This window comes from Nanorana parkeri, unplaced genomic scaffold, assembly GCF_000935625.1.
Source record: "Nanorana parkeri isolate BGI_ZX_2015 unplaced genomic scaffold, ASM93562v1 scaffold1080, whole genome shotgun sequence".
Lineage (NCBI taxonomy): Eukaryota > Metazoa > Chordata > Amphibia > Anura > Dicroglossidae > Nanorana > Nanorana parkeri.
Genome location: NW_017307348.1, coordinates 137,018 through 157,172, shown reverse-complemented (window position 1 = coordinate 157,172; position 20,155 = coordinate 137,018). Strand labels below are relative to the sequence as shown.

General features: G+C 49.8%; 1 protein-coding gene across 1 annotated transcript in view; it reads right to left on the bottom strand.

Moving 5' to 3' along the window:
- Positions 1-14,668, bottom strand: part of EFHD1 (EF-hand domain family member D1) — a 31,753-nt gene extending 17,085 nt beyond the window's left edge. The window contains exon 1 of the mRNA XM_018567665.1: positions 14,385-14,668. Within this exon, the coding sequence (XP_018423167.1) occupies positions 14,385-14,668 (284 nt within the window). The remainder of the gene's footprint in view (positions 1-14,384) is intronic.
- Positions 14,669-20,155: the final 5,487 nt, after the last annotated feature.

Genomic DNA, 20,155 nt, shown 5'->3' with positions numbered 1-20,155 from the left:
TAGTAAAACATTTCTGCTCTTAGTACTACAAAGCTTAAAAGTGGAAGTAAACCCAAAAAAGTTTGAGGTTTTAGAGAGTTTTTGGCAGAAGACTCGTGCAAAGTCTTGTCTGCCAACAAATGGCTGCTTCTTACCCCTAGCATTTTTCTTTCTTGTGTACACTGTACTGTGCATTTGCCGTGCACTCTACTGCCTCAGGTCCTCCTTAGCATATGTAATATGGAGCCAGGTGCTGAGGATAATGTAACTTCTGCGCAGGAGTACCATCATCAGTGACAGCCCAATGGACAAAGACAACGATGGGGCGTTATATTTTAAAGGGAAACCATCATGGTTTTTGGTCAATTTTAAGTTCAGTTAAAGTTTGGACAGTGTGCGAAGGGTCAGGTTTTTGCTGCTGCCTCTCCTCACTTCCTGTTAAAGTAACAGGGGCCACCAGGACAGGAAGGGAAATATCTCTCCAAAAGGGGACACAACCAGGAATAAGAACAGATTCATAGTAAAGTGTGCGAGGTTTAGCACCTCCCTAAGACTTTTATTGCCATCTATACTCCTGCCCCAGTAACATCAGGACAGAAAGGAGAGGGCATCTCCCAAAAGGATCACAGAAAAAAACATATCTGACAGAGAAGGTCCGATCTCTGCTAGAAGAGGGGGGCGGTTTGTCTGTTATCCAGGCAGTACGGAAAAAAGCCCCAGAAAATGACTGGCTGCAAATGGCAAATAGGATTCAAGTATTAGGCCTCATTCACACGCAACAGCAAAATTGTATATTGTGTATAATGCGTGTATATACAAGCATATGTGCGTATATGCGTGCACTATTTGCAATCCCACAACGCATCATTCGTAATAGAAATGTTCATGAACTGTACACACGTACTTGCGTATATGCGCGCAAACACGCAGAAATACGCTGCCCGGACGCATCTCGGTTCCATTCTGTTTTTGCGCATTTTTACGCTACGCAAATATACGGCTCCATACGCAGCTATGTGTATGGAGCCATTTATTTGCATAAGCTGCATATGGTACTATACGCATGTATATGCACGGCAGTGTGAATGAGGCCTTAATGAGCAAGTGGCCAAATTAATACAAGTGACAATCATCTTTTAAAGCCTTAGATTCCCTAAAGGCAACTGCTATGGCATGCCAAGCCTTCATTGCAACACAAAATGCTAGTGATGACTACATTCTCTCTATATCTGCAGTTCCTATGACTCCTCTCCAGGATGACAGTTTTTGTGGTCGTGTTTTGCAGACTGTGCCAAATATTATGCTGAGGCTGCATGACATTTCCAAGCACATTGTAAAAAAAAGTGAGCCAGCTATAAAGAGTTACTACCGAGGACCCGTCTCACCTACATGACAGCTGGGGAAAAAGATACGCTACTATAATATAGTCTATTGTAGACATATGACTTTTCAGCAAAATGTTTCCATTCCAGACGCCATCGGTGTTTTCAGCATTCAACATTTTCAGTCCCCGCTCACACTTTGACACGTGTCCAGGCAATGCGCAAAAAAGGTGCAACGTGTGTGGCACCCCAAACGCAGCCGGGAAAACATGCATTTTTTTCCCCATGTGTGGACGTGGGGAAAAAATGGCACACTCACAGCTGAAAATTCTGCATGAGCTACTTTCCCGCATTTGTCGCACGTGTGCAGCCCATTGATTGAATGGGCTCACTAGCGGGAAGTTTCCTTCTGGAGGGTGGCTACTTTTGTTCCCCATGGTCCCTGTGTGTGTGTGTTGTAAAGTAGCCACCACTTCAAGCTCGCTCCCGCAATGGACTACAATCTCATGTTAGCTTTACTAATTTGTATTGAGATTGTAGCGGTGACTACTTTACAACACACACAGGGACCATGGGGAACAAAAGTAGCCACCCTCCAGAAGGAAGGACCGCGTCAGCACCAATTCAGAGATGATTTGAGCATCTACAGCCGAGTGATACACAAATAAGATACATTTTTATTAATAGTTAAGGTACTTCAATGTATTATTAAGATTTAACTCCTGAGTTTAGTGTCACTTTAATGTTTTCAGTCTGCAACATGAAGTGCTGTTACAGGACGGATCTCCAGTGGCATGTTCGGTACCTTAGCAAAGCGCTGAGTAGCTGTTCTGCAGCACTTTAGATTGCTGCAGCAGCTTCATTGAATGCTTTGGCTGGAGAGTGCTAAGCAAAATGGCGGAAGATGATATTTCTGACTAATAAGTACCATTTTCCAATGAATATTTGATGTGCTCGTCCACCAAAACATTCAATTGTAGGTTCCCACACTGAATTGATTTCCTCCATCAGAGTTCAGACACCTTTCTCCAGCACTGCCAGGTGTGCTCACAGTTAAAATGGACGCTGGTGGTCTGTCCCCTCCTTCTCTGTCTAGGCACCCGCAGTGAATGTGGTGCAAAGTTGGCAGTGATGAGCGCCGACTTGCAGCACAGCGTTCAGCAGTGGTTTGCTAACTCAGCACTTGCAGCGGCTGAGCAACTTAACATGCCTCTGATAAGAAAAAGAAACGCAAAAAAATATTTGCTTTAGAAAATTGTATACATTGAGGTATGATGCCAAACAAACTGAAGAATAGATTCATGGCTTATATACAATTTAACCCGGAATTCCCCTTAAGGGGTTATTAAACCCTCCGGTGTTTTTGCATATATCTACTGCTAGCAAGCAGTAGATATATGCAAAAAGTGTAAAAATAAATAAATGTAAAAGCGGTTTAAACTTACCTGTGTCTTCCCTGCGCGCTCCCGTCTGAAAATGTGAAGATTCTCAGGCGGCCGCAAAGGATCTTGGGGTGGGCGCATGCGCAGTTCACATTTTCGGCCGGGAGACGAGGAGAGACACAAGGTAAGTCTATGGACGCGTGCACCCGCATGCAGACAGCGCGGGACAGGAAGTGCCAGCAAGGACAGAGGAGTCAGCGCTGGATCGGAGATGCGCTGGAGTAACAGATGAAAAGGACAGAAACGAAGATCGGATTAAGAAACATGATTTAAGGTAAATGCCGACATTAATATTGGGGCGGAGGGAAAAATATCTTTGACTTTAAATGTCACTTTGAGGTTTACATTGCTTTATTTAAACCTATTACAGAAACCCCACTTTTCCGGGGAATTAGCCTATTGACTCTTCAAATGTTGCCGTCATGGTAGATGGAGAAGAACACGTATGACATACAGTAGCTCATCAACACACACAACACAGAAATAAAACCATAGTCACGCAGGCCAAGTATCTAGCTACATGTCCAAACACACCCGTTAGAATGCTAAATTCTAGCAATGACCAGATTTTGTTAAGGGGTGAGGAGGAAGTTAAAGAAATACCGAATGAGATGGTAAAATATGGATGTCTATACAGAGGAGTAGTGTAGTGTGAGAGAGGAATGTCACCGACAATGACACGATTAGACCCTCCCTCTGGTATGTGCGACTGTTGTAACTTGTCAAGAAATTTCTATCAAGATAAGGAAATTGCAGGGGAAGGACATGAGCTAGACAAGAGCAGAAAAGATAACAGCAGAAATTAAAGACACAGAGCGATCAATAATGCCTTCTACTGTATATAGAAGTTCTCTTGGTTTTGGATAGAGAGGTGAAGTGTTAAACTTCTATCAGAGTTTACTGATGTCTCTGTCCTTCCTAATGGGGAAATCCCGAGAGCAGCAGATATTGTAATTTTAACGAGTGAGCACCCCTACTATTGAGGAAATAATAGAACTCCTATATACAGGTGAATATATACATATATGAATATATATACAGGTGAAACTCCAATAATTAGAATATCGTGCAAAGTTCATTTATTTCACTAATGCAACTTAAAAGGTGAAACTAATATATGAGATAGACTCATTACATGCAAAGCAAGATAGTTAGAGCCGTGATTTGTCATAATTGTGATGATTATGGCTTTCAGCTCATGAAAACCCCAAATCCACAATCTCAGAAAATGAGAATATTGTGAAAAGGTGCAATATTCTAGGCTCAGTGTCCCACTCTAATCAGCTAATTAAGCCATATGACCTGCAAAGGGTTCCTGAGCCTTTAAATGGTCTCTCAGTCTGGTTCAGTAGGAATCACAATCATGGGAAAGACTGCTGACCTGACAGTTGTGCAGAAAACCATCATTGACACCCTCCAAAAGGAGGGAAAGCCTCAAAAGGTAATTGCAAAAGAAGTTGGATGTTCCCAAAGTGCTGTATCAAAGCACATTAATAGAGAGTTATGTGGAAGGGAAAAGTGTGGAAGAAAAAGGTGCACAAGCAGCAGGGATGACCGCAGCCTGGAGAGGATTGTCAGGAAAAGGCCATTCATAAGTGTTGGGGACTTTCACAAGGAGTGGGCTGAGGCTGGAGTCAGTGCATCAAGAGCCACCACACACAGACGGATCCTGGACATGGGCTTCAAATGTCGTATTCCTCTTGTCAAGCCGCTCCTGAACAACAAACAACATCAGAAGCATCTTACCTGGGCTAAAGAAAAACAGACCTGGTCTGTTGCTCAGTGGTCCAAAGTCCTCTTTTCTGATGAGAGCAAATTTTGCATCTCATTTGGAAACCAAGGACCCAGAGTATGGAGGAAGAATGGAGGACAGGTAGTTAATCCATCAGGTACAATGGCAGAGCCTTATTGCCTGGGTTCAGTACCCCCAGGACACCAAAGAAAGCATATTAAAGCAGACATGAGCTCAAAAATTAAAGATTTGCCAAGTTCTAGAGAACATCTAAAATGTTATTCGGGTCTAAGCAGTGCACAGAAAAATGTATACAGCAATACACTTCCTGGTGTGTAGAGTTGCCCAGGCACTCTTGTGTATATAGCCCCATATCTGTATATCTGCAGAGTGTCCTCTGACTGCAAGTCTCAGGACATTTAGAGAGGAGACTAGCAGTCAGGGGCAACTTTGGAGAGCATTTACCAAGAAAGTTGCTTTCATTCAGACACGGTGCAGAACAAGCCATGGTAATGGAGAATGATCAGGTGCTGGGAGAACACAGGCAATACTGATGACTAGTATGAATACACTCTGCCTGACTTGTTTTGGGAACAAGAACAGATTACACAATTTAGTTCCTCTTTAAGGGCAGGCTCACACCATTTTTTATACATCACCACTTCCCCGATTCCACAACCCCTATACATACCTTTTTTCTTGTAATCTTCTTGAAGTTCTGTGACTTCTTCCAGGTGACAACTCATGTAACGATATGTAAGCCCTTCTCAGTCCTGGAGTACTGCGAGCCTACCCTTCCTAATAATGCACCGCCTGGGAGGGAAGGAGGAAACTATCAATGGACTACTGTATACAATGATCGGCCACAACATTCAGTAGCAGATCCTTCAAGCCCTCTAGGTTGCGAGGTGGGGCCTCCATGGATGGAATTTGCTTTTCCAGCACATCCCATAGATGCTTGATTGGATTGAGATCTGGAGAATTTGGAGGCCATGTCAACACCTCGGACTTGCTGTAGTCCTCAAACCATTTTTGCTGTGTGGCACGGCGCGTTATCCTGCTGAAAGAGGCTACTGCGGACCGGGAATACCGTTTCATGAAGGGGTGTACTTGGTCAGAAACAATATTTAGGTAGGTGGAACATGACAAAGTAACATCCACATGAATGCCAGGACCCAAGGTTTCCCAGCAGAACACTGACCAGAGCATCACACTGCCTGCGCCGGCTTGTCTTCTTCCCATAGTGCATCCTGGTGCCATCTCTTCTCCAGGTAAGCGACAAACACACATTATGTAAAAACAATTTGTGATTCATTAAACCAGGCCACTGTTTCAGTTGCTCCGTGGTCCAGTTCTGATGCCCACGTGCCCATTGTAGGTGCTTTTGGTGGTGGACACAGGTCAGCATGGGCACCCTGATCAGTCTGCAGCTGCCCAACAAACTGTGTTGCACTGTGTTCAGACACCTATAGGACCCAGCATTACTTTTTCAGTAATTTGAGCTACAGCAGCTCTTCTATTGGATCGGACAACAGAGGCCAGCCTTCGTTTCCTACGTGCATCAATGAGCCTTGGCCACCCACGACCCGGTCATTGGTTCACCGGTTTCCCTTCCTTGGACCACTTTTGGTAGGTCCTGACCACTGCAGACCGGGAACTTCCCACAACAGCTGCAGTTTTGGAGTTGCTTTGACCCAGCCGTCTTTGTTAAAGTTGTTCAAATTCTTACACTTGCCCATTTTTTCTGCTTCCAACACATTAACTTCAGGGACAAAATGTTCACTTGCTGCCTAATATACCCCCCCCCAACCCGACTTCCAGGTTCCATTGTAACAAGGTAATCAATGTTATTCACTTCACCTCTCAGTGGTCATAATGTTATGGCTGATGTGGCACCCCAGCACTTGTGCTCCATTAAGATCTCTGAGTTCCTCTGTCACAGTGGCAGGTGGGACTTGTAGTCTTTTGTGAATGGATAAAGTGGCTGTGCAGACAGAACCTCGAACAGCTGCACCGAATTCCAATAAAAACCAAAGACAGACAGCAGAAGATCTCCATGCTTCAGGTAACGTTGGGAGGTTTAGGGTGGGGGGCTGCTGAATGTGACCATGTTATGTATTACACCCTAAACATGAGTGTAACCTGAAAGATAGTTTGAAAGGAAACCTTTAAAAGGCGGCCAATACACTGTTGAATCGGCCCAAATTCTTACAGTGTGTGGCCCTGCCGGATCGACAAAAGACGATTACTGAATTGACTTTTGTCGAAGGAAATGGCCCGAAATTTATAATAATAAGGAAAATAACAATTGTTATAGCTTAGTGAGTTGAGCCTTACCCTGTATAGGAACAGTCTGATAATCAGGAGAAGGAAGTGTATGAATCTATCCATGTGAAAGACATGAAATGACTTTCAGGTGATCTCTTATATAATAACTCACATTTGTACATACTAAAAGTACACTAGCTTTTCTTTTCCAGATGATCTCGAAATATTTAAACAAAACTGCACAATAACTTCATAATATAGTCTTCTCTGATAACATAAACAGTGATACGGTATATGACCAGCTTAAGAAGAAAAAAGTCAAACCCGCTGACAGGTTTATAAGAAAAAAACAGAAAGGTCAGAAACAGGATTCCGAAATGGATTTGCTCTGGTTTTTGGGTAAGTGACTACATGATATCAGTGAGGGAATAGGAGGAAGCAGACGGTGAAGGCGGCTGTTCAGGACCGCGGTGGGGGCACTTCAGCCGCACAGTGCTCTGATTGTCAGTGACACATGCACAGCTGCACATCAAGCCTCCGAAGTATGGCAAGCAGTCCCCGTCCTCGCCTCGCCCGCATTTCAGGGCGGAGGTCGCATGCAGAATAATGAAAGCCACAGCCGTGCCAGGCACACTGAGCTAACGGTCATTACAAAACCACTCCGGGGACAAGCCTTGGCGGCTTCTACACATACACACCCAACTCCTAAAAACAGTCAACCAGATCACAGAAACGCTGCACATATAATCTGCACGGCACATACTCTGGCAGATGTCACCAGAGAAGTCGGTAAAGATGAGATGTTACATGCAGCCGTGTTACCGGAAACCCATAGCACCTTCACCTCTAGTTATTGTCACGCGGGGGTGTAATCAATAGCAATGTTGTCACTTTACTGAAAACTGTCACATGTTTCTGAACAATAAGTCTGCCACTGCCGCCCATAATAAAGAACATGCATTTGTAAGACATAAAGTTGTCCTGTTCAGTGTCTGAGCCAATCTATGAGCCCGGAAAGAAGGTGAGTTATCGGAAATCAGCACACAGTGAATCAGAAGGAGAAGTTGGACAAGGGAGGGGGAGCAGGAACTATGAATCAGCCGGAGGGGACTGTGATGAAATACACGCTCTCACCCCGGATAAGGGAGGGAAGGCACAATTGTGACACAGAGACAGAAGTTAAAGAAGTAACAAACGTTCTGAAGGGGAGAGGACTGAGCCCGCATTTAGGAGAACTCACTGCACTCACATGACCTCCTGCCATTCTACTGAAAAGACTCCCCCCCCCGACCCACTCTGACCACCACATGCACAGCATTTCTGTGTGACATATGCAGACAAGTGTTGGCCTGCCATCACATTTACAGGATTTGTATGCAGGCAGAAAGACTTCACTCGTTGTGTAGACGCCGGCCATGCACTGACTGAATGGCTGGCTGAAAATCATGCAGTGTGGCCCCGTCGCAGCACACTCCTCCAGCTTGACAAAAGTCACATTTCCAAACGATGAACTATCAAAGGAGCCTGCCTGAAAATTCTCAGCTGAACAGACCGTCCAATCAGATGCAGGCGCTGTGCGGGAATTTAGCGGATGCTGGAGCAGAGAACTGCTGAGTACAATAGCCAGCAGTGGCGATTCCTCCATCCGCACTGTTTAGCATGGAGGGGGTATCGATGGATTCCTTCTGTTGCACCCCACGAGGCTGAACAGAAGTTCTAAAAGTGGCCACACACCATACAATCATCGTTCAATTGTTCATGTCCTGACAGCGCACCCTCATTCAATCTTCATTCAAACAGCCCGGCATGCACAGACCAATGTAGATTTCCAGAATCGTTTGTCAGCAATACTAACTGGCAGAATTTTGTCGATTGGCACAATGGATTTTGGTTTGCGCATGTGCAGTGTTCATTAGGGAGGCACCGATGCCGCTATTTCGGTATCGAGTACGAATATTTCTTGTCGGGACTCGCCGAAACCGAATACCGGAAGTCCCATTCAGGAAGCCAGGCAGCGTATAATGACTCGCCACCCGGCTTCCCGATTAGCAGAGAAGCCGTCCCCATGCTTCTCGTCACTACGGTAGGTGACGAGGGAGCATGGAGCCGGCTTCCCAGCCAATCAGGAAGCCGAGCAGCATGTAATGACGCACTGCCCGGCTTCCTGGTACCGGAGGTATTGGGCTAGGCATCAGAGCATTTGGGCGAGTACGAGTACTCGGCATCCCGGTGTTCATGTTGCGATTTATGTACGAAAACACCACTGATCCATCAATTTTCATCTGAACTTTTTCTAGTCTGCCCGTTCAACCAAATTCAGCCAGTTGTACAGTAATTGCGATCGTGCACTTCCCTTTAACTGGCCGATTATTGGACGAAACTGCGATTGTGGATGAAAATTGAATGATAATTGTAAGGTGTATGGCCAGCTTAATACAGAAAAAGCTGCCCCTATAATGAGGCAACCTGAGGTGGTTGCTTCAGGCAGCATCTCATTGGGGGGAGTGGCCAGGTGCAAGTGGGGGGACGACCACAGCGCTCCAGATTGCTAAGAGCTCTAAGCAACTTGTGACACTCTGTCTGGTGTCCCACCCACCTCACTGATGTCACTGGCTTCCATACCGCTGTGCTCCTGACAACCAGTGACATCGGTGAGCTGGGTGGGATGCCATAGCTGCTGACAATGCGGTCTGCCATCCCTCATTGCCCCTACAACCCCTACCCCATGGAGGGGAGCCCAGGGAAGGTATGAGCGGTGGAGGGGGAGCACAGGGAAGGTATGAGCGGTGGAGGGGGAGCCCAGGGAAGGTATGACCGGTGGAGGGGGAGCCCAGGGAAGGTATGACCGGTGGAGGGGGAGCCCAGGGAAGGTATGACCGGTGGAGGGGGAGCCCAGGGAAGGTATGACCGGTGGAGGGGGAGCCCAGGGAAGGTATGACCGGTGGAGGGGGAGCCCAGGGAAGGTATGACCGGTGGAGGGGGAGCCCAGGGAAGGTATGACCGGTGGAGGGGGAGCCCAGGGAAGGTATGACCGGTGGAGGGGGAGCCCAGGGAAGGTATGACCGGTGGAGGGGGAGCCCAGGGAAGGTATGACCGGTGGAGGGGGAGCCCAGGGAAGGTATGACCGGTGGAGGGGGAGCCCAGGGAAGGTATGACCGGTGGAGGGGGAGCCCAGGGAAGGTATGACCGGTGGAGGGGGAGCCCAGGGAAGGTATGACCGGTGGAGGGGGAGCCCAGGGAAGGTATGACCGGTGGAGGGGGAGCCCAGGGAAGGTATGACCGGTGGAGGGGGAGCCCAGGGAAGGTATGACCGGTGGAGGGGGAGCCCAGGGAAGGTATGACCGGTGGAGGGGGAGCCCAGGGAAGGTATGACCGGTGGAGGGGGAGCCCAGGGAAGGTATGACCGGTGGAGGGGGAGCCCAGGGAAGGTATGACCGGTGGAGGGGGAGCCCAGGGAAGGTATGACCGGTGGAGGGGGAGCCCAGGGAAGGTATGACCGGTGGAGGGGGAGCCCAGGGAAGGTATGACCGGTGGAGGGGGAGCCCAGGGAAGGTATGACCGGTGGAGGGGGAGCCCAGGGAAGGTATGACCGGTGGAGGGGGAGCCCAGGGAAGGTATGACCGGTGGAGGGGGAGCCCAGGGAAGGTATGACCGGTGGAGGGGGAGCCCAGGGAAGGTATGACCGGTGGAGGGGGAGCCCAGGGAAGGTATGACCGGTGGAGGGGGAGCCCAGGGAAGGTATGACCGGTGGAGGGGGAGCCCAGGGAAGGTATGACCGGTGGAGGGGGAGCCCAGGGAAGGTATGACCGGTGGAGGGGGAGCCCAGGGAAGGTATGACCGGTGGAGGGGGAGCCCAGGGAAGGTATGACCGGTGGAGGGGGAGCCCAGGGAAGGTATGACCGGTGGAGGGGGAGCCCAGGGAAGGTATGACCGGTGGAGGGGGAGCCCAGGGAAGGTATGACCGGTGGAGGGGGAGCCCAGGGAAGGTATGACCGGTGGAGGGGGAGCCCAGGGAAGGTATGACCGGTGGAGGGGGAGCCCAGGGAAGGTATGACCGGTGGAGGGGGAGCCCAGGGAAGGTATGACCGGTGGAGGGGGAGCCCAGGGAAGGTATGACCGGTGGAGGGGGAGCCCAGGGAAGGTATGACCGGTGGAGGGGGAGCCCAGGGAAGGTATGACCGGTGGAGGGGGAGCCCAGGGAAGGTATGACCGGTGGAGGGGGAGCCCAGGGAAGGTATGACCGGTGGAGGGGGAGCCCAGGGAAGGTATGACCGGTGGAGGGGGAGCCCAGGGAAGGTATGACCGGTGGAGGGGGAGCCCAGGGAAGGTATGACCGGTGGAGGGGGAGCCCAGGGAAGGTATGACCGGTGGAGGGGGAGCCCAGGGAAGGTATGACCGGTGGAGGGGGAGCCCAGGGAAGGTATGACCGGTGGAGGGGGAGCCCAGGGAAGGTATGACCGGTGGAGGGGGAGCCCAGGGAAGGTATGACCGGTGGAGGGGGAGCCCAGGGAAGGTATGACCGGTGGAGGGGGAGCCCAGGGAAGGTATGACCGGTGGAGGGGGAGCCCAGGGAAGGTATGACCGGTGGAGGGGGAGCCCAGGGAAGGTATGACCGGTGGAGGGGGAGCCCAGGGAAGGTATGACCGGTGGAGGGGGAGCCCAGGGAAGGTATGACCGGTGGAGGGGGAGCCCAGGGAAGGTATGACCGGTGGAGGGGGAGCCCAGGGAAGGTATGACCGGTGGAGGGGGAGCCCAGGGAAGGTATGACCGGTGGAGGGGGAGCCCAGGGAAGGTATGACCGGTGGAGGGGGAGCCCAGGGAAGGTATGACCGGTGGAGGGGGAGCCCAGGGAAGGTATGACCGGTGGAGGGGGAGCCCAGGGAAGGTATGACCGGTGGAGGGGGAGCCCAGGGAAGGTATGACCGGTGGAGGGGGAGCCCAGGGAAGGTATGACCGGTGGAGGGGGAGCCCAGGGAAGGTATGACCGGTGGAGGGGGAGCCCAGGGAAGGTATGACCGGTGGAGGGGGAGCCCAGGGAAGGTATGACCGGTGGAGGGGGAGCCCAGGGAAGGTATGACCGGTGGAGGGGGAGCCCAGGGAAGGTATGACCGGTGGAGGGGGAGCCCAGGGAAGGTATGACCGGTGGAGGGGGAGCCCAGGGAAGGTATGACCGGTGGAGGGGGAGCCCAGGGAAGGTATGACCGGTGGAGGGGGAGCCCAGGGAAGGTATGACCGGTGGAGGGGGAGCCCAGGGAAGGTATGACCGGTGGAGGGGGAGCCCAGGGAAGGTATGACCGGTGGAGGGGGAGCCCAGGGAAGGTATGACCGGTGGAGGGGGAGCCCAGGGAAGGTATGACCGGTGGAGGGGGAGCCCAGGGAAGGTATGACCGGTGGAGGGGGAGCACAGGGAAGGTATGAGCGGTGGAGGGGGAGCCCAGGGAAGGTATGACCGGTGGAGGGGGAGCCCAGGGACGGTATGAGCAGCGGACCTGTTACTGTGTCCTGAATGGGTAAGTGCAAAAACTACTAGCTAACATACACAGTGTGCACCAAGTTCCTCCTTTAAAGAAGAACTTTGAGCAAAGCCTTGTTCTTAACCCTTACAGTGGGGCTAGCCGCCCCCTCCCCCCACACTGCAAGGGTTAAGTGCTTGTTTTTGTCTAGGTGCAAAAATAACAAAGTTATACTCCCCCATAGCTTGCAGCACAGTGTTACAGCACGGCCTCTGGCTTGTCTCCTGCTCCGGTTCAGCAATGGTATGTCCCTCTGTGTCCTCAAGGCGGCTCCAGGGATCAAGTATATCTTTGTTATTTAAGCACCTAGGCACAAATGAGCACTTAACCCTTACAATGCAGGAGTAGCCCCACTGCAAGAGTTGAAGGGTCTGGACATATGCTCATATATTTTGTTAAACAGCCCCATGGGCTGCAGAAAAAAAACTACTTTTGGTTCCCCCATCCATGCCAACAGTATTAGAACAGAATCCCCCCCGGGCTATTGTATTCTGACATTAGAGGATGTGCAGCTGCCAGAATATCTGAGCAATGACTGCAGCTGATTGGCCGGCTGGCACTGTTCGGTTAAACCTTTTCAGACCGGCTTCCTCGAATAGTGTAAAGCCCCATTCTGGCCCTTTCTGGGAGAGTGAAAGAGACATGAATAATATCTGTGGCTGTATACAAGCTACTAGCAGGACCACATTGTGGTTGTAAAAAGTTCCCAGCCTTGTATGGGGTAGCATGGAGAAGCATGGAGGCTTCACTGAGGGCCCGTTCACACTGGTGCGTTGGGGGCAATCAGTGCTAAAATGTATGAGCATTGCCACTACGCATGCTATATGTGCGGTGCCATTCACTGTACAATAGAAGACAACACATGATTGCACCATCATTCTCAAAAAGGGTCAGGCACGTTTTTTCGGCTATTGGCAGTCCGGTCATAATGAAAGGATGTCTTAGCGCAGCTCATGTTAATGCACCAGAACGGATCCCTTCACTGTGAATGGGCCCTAAATCACCCACCAGGAGGAAGTATACAGACGAGGACTTCTGACTTCCCCATCTGAACACTTGTTGCAGCTCAGTGACTGTGAAACTACTAAAGTCAGAGTCAGTATAAGGTCTCGTTCACACCTAGGCGTATTGCATATGAGCGACCGTCGCGCGTTTTTTTACCGCGATTCGTGGTAAAAAAAAGTTGCACGTTTCCGAGGGCTTCTTGGCTGTATCCCAATGGAAACGCGCAACAAAACGGCCCAAAGTAGTACCTGTACCTTTTCAGGCGTGGGCCGTTTTGTAGCGCGTTAGGGACGGGCGGAAATACGCCACGGTGGGAACGAGACCATTGAATACAATGGGATTTATATTTTTGAGCGTTTTGTAGAGCGTTCGTCGAGCGTAGAACAAGCTACAAAACAGTCAGGTGTGAACGAGGGCTAAAGGTCAGGCAACTAGCATTGTCAGATGTAGATCAGCAATGCCGGCACTGTATGTCATGCCCCCTGTACACCATGGAAGTCTAGGTGCCCCATGCATGTCATGCCCCCTGTACACCATGGAAGTCTAGGTGCCCCATGCATGTCATGCCCCCTGTACTCCCTGGCAGGCTAGGTGTCCCCCTGCAGTCTCTGGCAGTCTAGGTGCCCCCTTTATGACATCCCCCCTGCAGTCCAGGTGCCCCCCTGCACTCCCTGGCAGTCCAGGTGCCCTCCTGTGCGCCCTGGCAGTCTAGGTGCCCCCCTGTGCACCCTGGCAGTCTAGGTGCGCGCCGGCAGTCTAGTTGCCCCCCTATACTCCCTGGCAGTCTAGGTGCCCCCCTGCACTCCCTGGCAGTCTAGGTGCCCCCTGTATGACATCCCCCCTGCATTCCCTGGCAGTCTAGGTGCCCTCCTGTGCGCCCTGGCAGTCTAGGCGCACTCCCTGACAGTCTAGGTGCCCTCCTGTGCGTCCTGGCAGTCTAGGTGCCCTCCTGTGCGCCCTGGCAGTCTAGGCGCACTCCCTGACAGTCTAGGTGCCCTCCTGTGCGTCCTGGCAGTCTAGGTGCCCTCCTGTGCGCCCTGGCAGTCTAGCTGCCCCCCTGTGCTCCCTGGCAGTTTAGGTGCCCCCTGTACCCCCTGGCAGTCTAGGGGCCCCCTGTACTCACTCTTTGAACATGGCCTCCATGTCCTTGATCTGTTTTCGGGAGAACTCCTTGAACTCGGTGTAGGGGTTGAAGATGTGGGTCCGGTTGGCTGGCACCGCGGCGCCCGCATTGATGTCATTCCTCCGGTTCAGTTTGGCACTCAGCTCGGAGTCGGCGTTGGATGTGACAGGCTTCTCCTCCGTGCCGTTCTCGGGCTCGGCTGCATCTCCATTGTCCGCCGGCGGCTCGACTTCTTTCAGCACCAGGCGGCGTTGCAGCTTCTGGGCCAGCTCGTTCTCTGCCATGGGAGCCGAGGAAAGGACGCTGAGCGGGCGGGAGGAGAGCTCCGAAGTGCTTACAAACTTCCAGCAGAGCTGGGGATAAGAGAACGGGGAGGAGCCGGGAGGGAGGAGAGGCCGGCACTGCCTGCCCTCTGTGTGTGACTGTGTGCCTGAGAGACAGGTGCACCTCCCGGGACAGCCTGGGACTGACTGAGGAGACCCTGGAAGTGGCGGCTACACCATGACTGAGGAGGAGACCCTGGAAGTGGCGGCTACACCATGACTGAGGAGGAGACCCTGGAAGTGGCGGCTACACCATAACTGAGGAGTACTGATGTCCAGTTCATGAACGATTCGTTCTTTTCAATCGATTCTTTTCAGTGAACTGGAGGAGTCGATTTATCTGACTGAACTGATTCATTTGAAACAGCTCAGTATGGAATGTATAGGAGAGCCGCACTTGTAATATAATCCTAGAGTGAGAGAAGTCTGCTGCTGACAGCCCTTCCCTGCAAACAAATCAGAACTGAGAACCAAGCAATTACTAGTACATTGTCCTTCCCGGGAGCTGCCCGATACGGCCGTGCACGGAGCTGTACGTGTTGGCTTTTTCTCGTGTGAATGAGGCCTTAAAGAATCATGTGAGTCTACTGAGTTAAAGAATCATGAGTCTGCAGAAGAGTTACTGAGTGGCACAATCCTAGGAGTCTCTAGTAGAACAGTACATTGAATCAATGGTCAGGTTGCAGCAATGGTTTAAAGAGGTTCTAAACCCTCCGGTTTTTTTGCCTATATCTAATGCTACAAAAAAAGTGAGCCGGCCTCAATGCGATGCAGTGCGTTCTGGCCAGAATTGGGCCGGAACGCACTGCCTCTGGTGTGAACGAAGCCTAACACTCTCACTCGAATGTTTCCAATGACACCTAAAACCTGTGATGCAATCATCTTTTACATACATGCCCTAAACATGCTAATTCACATGCAGATGCTAGGGACAACAGGGAGGTTTTTGTTTTTTTAACTTAACTTTATTAGTATCACACAGGGGATAACGAACCCCTATGTCATAGCGTTTGGGGTTGACAGGTACTATTTAGATCAGATCACTTCTGGTGACGCGCGATCAGCTGTGTTAATGAAAGGTGGCTTAATGCACATGCGCACTGGATTCTGATCAGCTGACGTCACAGCTAACATTGGTAGACATCAGATTTTTCTATAGTGTTTACAGCACAATAACGATTTGATTTTACTATCGTGGGTGCTGCACCCATGATGGTAATATCTGGTGGTTATTCCTGCCCATGTGCTGTAAAGACTAGGGACAAATCTGTTGGCTACCAATGTTAGCTGTGATGTTAGCCTATCAGGCTGCAGTATGCATGCGCAGTAAACAACTTTTCATTAACATAGTTGATCACGCGTCACATTGGCTGATCTGACAATATGACTGACAAAACCCCTGTGACATCTCTGAGCCAAGGCACTACCTCACAGATCACAGAAACGTTCTTCTCTTTTCTGATTCGGGTCTTTTAGTAAGGTTCATCATATAGCTCCTGAGCTTTGGCTCACTTGCTTCTCAGCAAGTGAACCGAAGAACCGATTCATTTCAAAGATCCGAACTTCCCAACTTTACTGTGGAGACCCTGGAATAGTGATGTTCAGTTCATGAACGAATCATTCTTTTATTGATTCTTTTCAGTAGGGTTGCACAGATACCAAGTACAGTACTCGGTACAAGTACGAGTACATGTACCGATACTTTTAAACTCCAAGACTACACTAGAGACAAATTCAAAAATTATGAGGCAGCTGTCATTTGTAAGGAGCACATGGAGCTCCTGGGATTTGTACATCTCTGTTTTAATGTACGATTTTGTTTTTATAAATATAAATAAAGGGATGCACAGATACCAGTTTTGCGAGTACGAGTACTGGTACTTGCCGAGTACTTACAAGTACGAGTACTGATACATTTTTGTTTATTGTCATGTGACAGTTTTTCTAAAACAATACAGACTAAAGATTTCAAGACAGTGGTGGAGTGCCAGAGCCAGGTCCCAGCTGCAACCGCTGCAACCCTGGTAGTTCTCATGAAAATGCCAAGTATCTGCACTGGTACTCGAAAAGTATCGGTGCATCCCTACTTTTCAGTGACCCGGAGGATTCGATTTATCTGACTGAACTGATTCGTTTGAACCAGCTCAGTGTTAATGAATAGGAGAGCCGCACTTGTGATATGATCCTAGAGTGAGAGAAGTCTGCTGCTGCCAGCCCCTCCCTGCAACCAATCAGAACTGAGAACCAACAACTGGGTACAAACTGACCAGAGTTCTGAGTCAACAGAACACCAGTACACTGATTGAAAGAATCATACCAGTCTCCAGAACAGTAACTGAATAAAATAATCATATGAATCTCCAGAACATTAACTGAATCAAAGAATCATATGAATCTCCAGAACAGTAACTGAATCAAAGAATCATATGAATCTCCAGAACAGTAACTGAATCAAATAATCATATGAATCTCCAGAACAGTAACTGAATCATATGAGATGCCAAAAGAGGTACTGAATCAAAGAGTCATATGAGTCTCCAGAACAGTTAGTGAATCAAATAATCATATGAGACTCCATGACAGTAACTGAATCAAAGAACCATACGAGTCTCCAAACCGTTACTGAAACAAAAAAATCATGTGTGATGGTGCCATTCATGTCAATGGCAGCGCAGACACGCCTCCCACCTGCAGTGCGATCGCCCGCATGAGAACATGTGGTACATTTGCACCCTGCGTTCCAGTCGCAAAAAATAGTGCATAGGTTAATTTGAATGAACAGTTCGAAACAAATCGATTCATGTCAAAGATCCGAACTTCCCATCTCTACCCTTGAAGTAGCCGCTACACCCCCTGACTGAGGAGACCCTGGAAGTGGCGGCTACACCAGGACTGAGGAGACCCTGGAAGGGGCGGCTACACCCCAACTGAGGAGACCCCGGAAGTGGTAACTACACCCCAACTGAGGAGACCCTGGAAGTGGCGGCTACACCACGACAGAGGAGACCCTGGAAATGGCGGCTACACCCCAACTGAGGAGACCCTGGAAGTGGCAACAACACCCCGACTGAGGAGACCCTGGAAGTGGCGGCTACACCACGACAGAGGAGACCCTGGAAATGGCGGCTACACCCCAACTAAGGAGACCCTGGAAGTGGCAACTACACCACGGCTGAGGAGACCCTGGAATTGGCGACTACACCACGACTGAGGAGACCCTGGAAGTGGCGACTACACCACGACTGAGGAGACCCTGGAAGTGGCAGCTACACCCCAACTTAGGAGACCCTGGAAGTGGTGTCTACAACTCAACTTAGTAGACCCTGGAAGTGGTGTCTACAACCCCAACTGAGGAGACCCTGGAAGTGGCAACTACACCACAACTGAGGAGACCCTGGAAGTGGCGGCTACACCACGACTGAGGAGACCCTGGAACTAGCAGCAACACCATGACTGAGGAGACCCTGTAAGTGGCGGCTACACCACGACTGAGGGGAATGTGCAAACTGCGGTTCCACTCCCAACTGAAGAGACGCTGGAAGTGGTGGCTACACCAGGACTGAGAGACTGAGGAGACCCTGGAAGCTGCAGCTACACCATGACGAAGGAGACCCTGAAAGTGGCAGCTACACCACGACTGAGGGACTGAGGAGACCCTGGAAGTGGCAGCTATACCCTAACTGAGGAGACCTGGAAGTGGTGGCAACATCCCAACTAAGGATACCCTGGAGGTGGTGGCAGCAGCCCGACCGAGGAGACTCTGGAAGTGGATGCTACACCATCACTGAGAGATTGAGGAGTCCCTGGAAGTGGTAGCTACACCACGACTGAGGAGATCATGGAAGTGGTGGCTACAGCCCGACTGAGGAGACCCTGTAAGTGGCGGCTACAGCCCAACTTTTATCTTACGAACATGCTACCCACCGCCGAATATCGTACGATGGTCGGTGGGTTTTCAAACATGTTCGTAAGCTAAAAGTCGTGCGACCTTACAGTAGTAGAGGTTGCACGGCTTCCACACACCTTACGATAATCGTAGGATCGTGGGATTTCCCGCGATTATTGTACGATTATCGTAAGGTGTGTGGGCACCCTTAGGCCTGGTTCACACCTGGGCGTTTTACAGAGCTGATCGACACGCTGTAAAACGCCCAGCAAGTGAAATCCCATTATTTCCTATGGGCATGGTTCCCACCTGGGCGTATTTCAGCGCGTAGGAACGCGCTGAAAAACGCCCTATGCCCAAAGAAGTACAGAAGCTTCTTTGGGGCGTATTTTCCACGCGTATCCATTAGGATACAGCTGGATAGCCCTCGTAAACGCGCGTTTGTCGCTTGTTTCATTGACTGCAAATTGCAGTAAAAACGTGCATCAAACGCGCATATTACGAACGCCCAAGTGTGAACCCAGCCTTAGGGAAACACAGTACTGCTGTGTATAAATAAAAAATTAATAATAACTGGCGCCTGGGTTGTTAAGCCAGCTCCCACCACTGGGGTCCACAGTACAGTTTTGGATGGGTGGTGAGCTGAGGCATCGAATGCACCCCTCTGGTTGACTATTACTCGGGTTCCATGCTTCTTTAGCCCTAGGCTTGGTCAGGAAACAGTCGCTTACATTAGGTTTCCTTCTTTAGCAATGGTTCTAGGCTTAGTTAATTTAGGATCCCATCTCTCACCTGAGGCCCAGGTGAGGAATAGGTGCACACACTTGTGTGCATGTGAGCCCAGGAGAACCTTCCCGGCCACTCCCCTCCATCAATCAATCATCACTCATTCCTGAATCGGCTGCTAATTTCACACATCCTGGGTATTGGCTGTCCCATTCTGTCTCAAAGAGACCATACGACCATTCCAGCATATACAGGTGAAACTCGAATAATTAGAATATCGTGCAAAGTTCATTTATTTCACTAATGCAACTTAAAAGGTGAAACTAATATATGAGATAGACTCATTACATGCAAAGTAAGATAATTCAAGCCGTGATTTGTCATAATTGTGATGATTATGGCTTACAGCTCATGAAAACCCCAAGAACCCCAAATCCACAACCTCAGAAAAGTAGATTATTACATGCAATCAATAAAACAAGGATTGTACATAGAACAATATCGGACCTCTGAAAAGTACAAGCATGCATATGTACTCAGTACTTGGTTTGGGCCCCTTTTGCAGCACTTAATGCAATTACTTTTGCACGATATTCTAATTATTCGAGTTTCACCTGTATAACAGTCGTAAGCGTGGAGGAGATGGCTATATTTTCTTTGTCCAGTATGCAGGTTGAACGAAGAAAATATTACAGTAAATAGCCAGATAGAAGCTATAAAATGATCTGTATACAGTTGTGATGTCTGTTATGCAAGATATTTGTAAAGCATAGCCATTTCTTTATAGCACACAAGCACGTGCACACCATCATTTTCCCAGCTGTACACTCTGACCT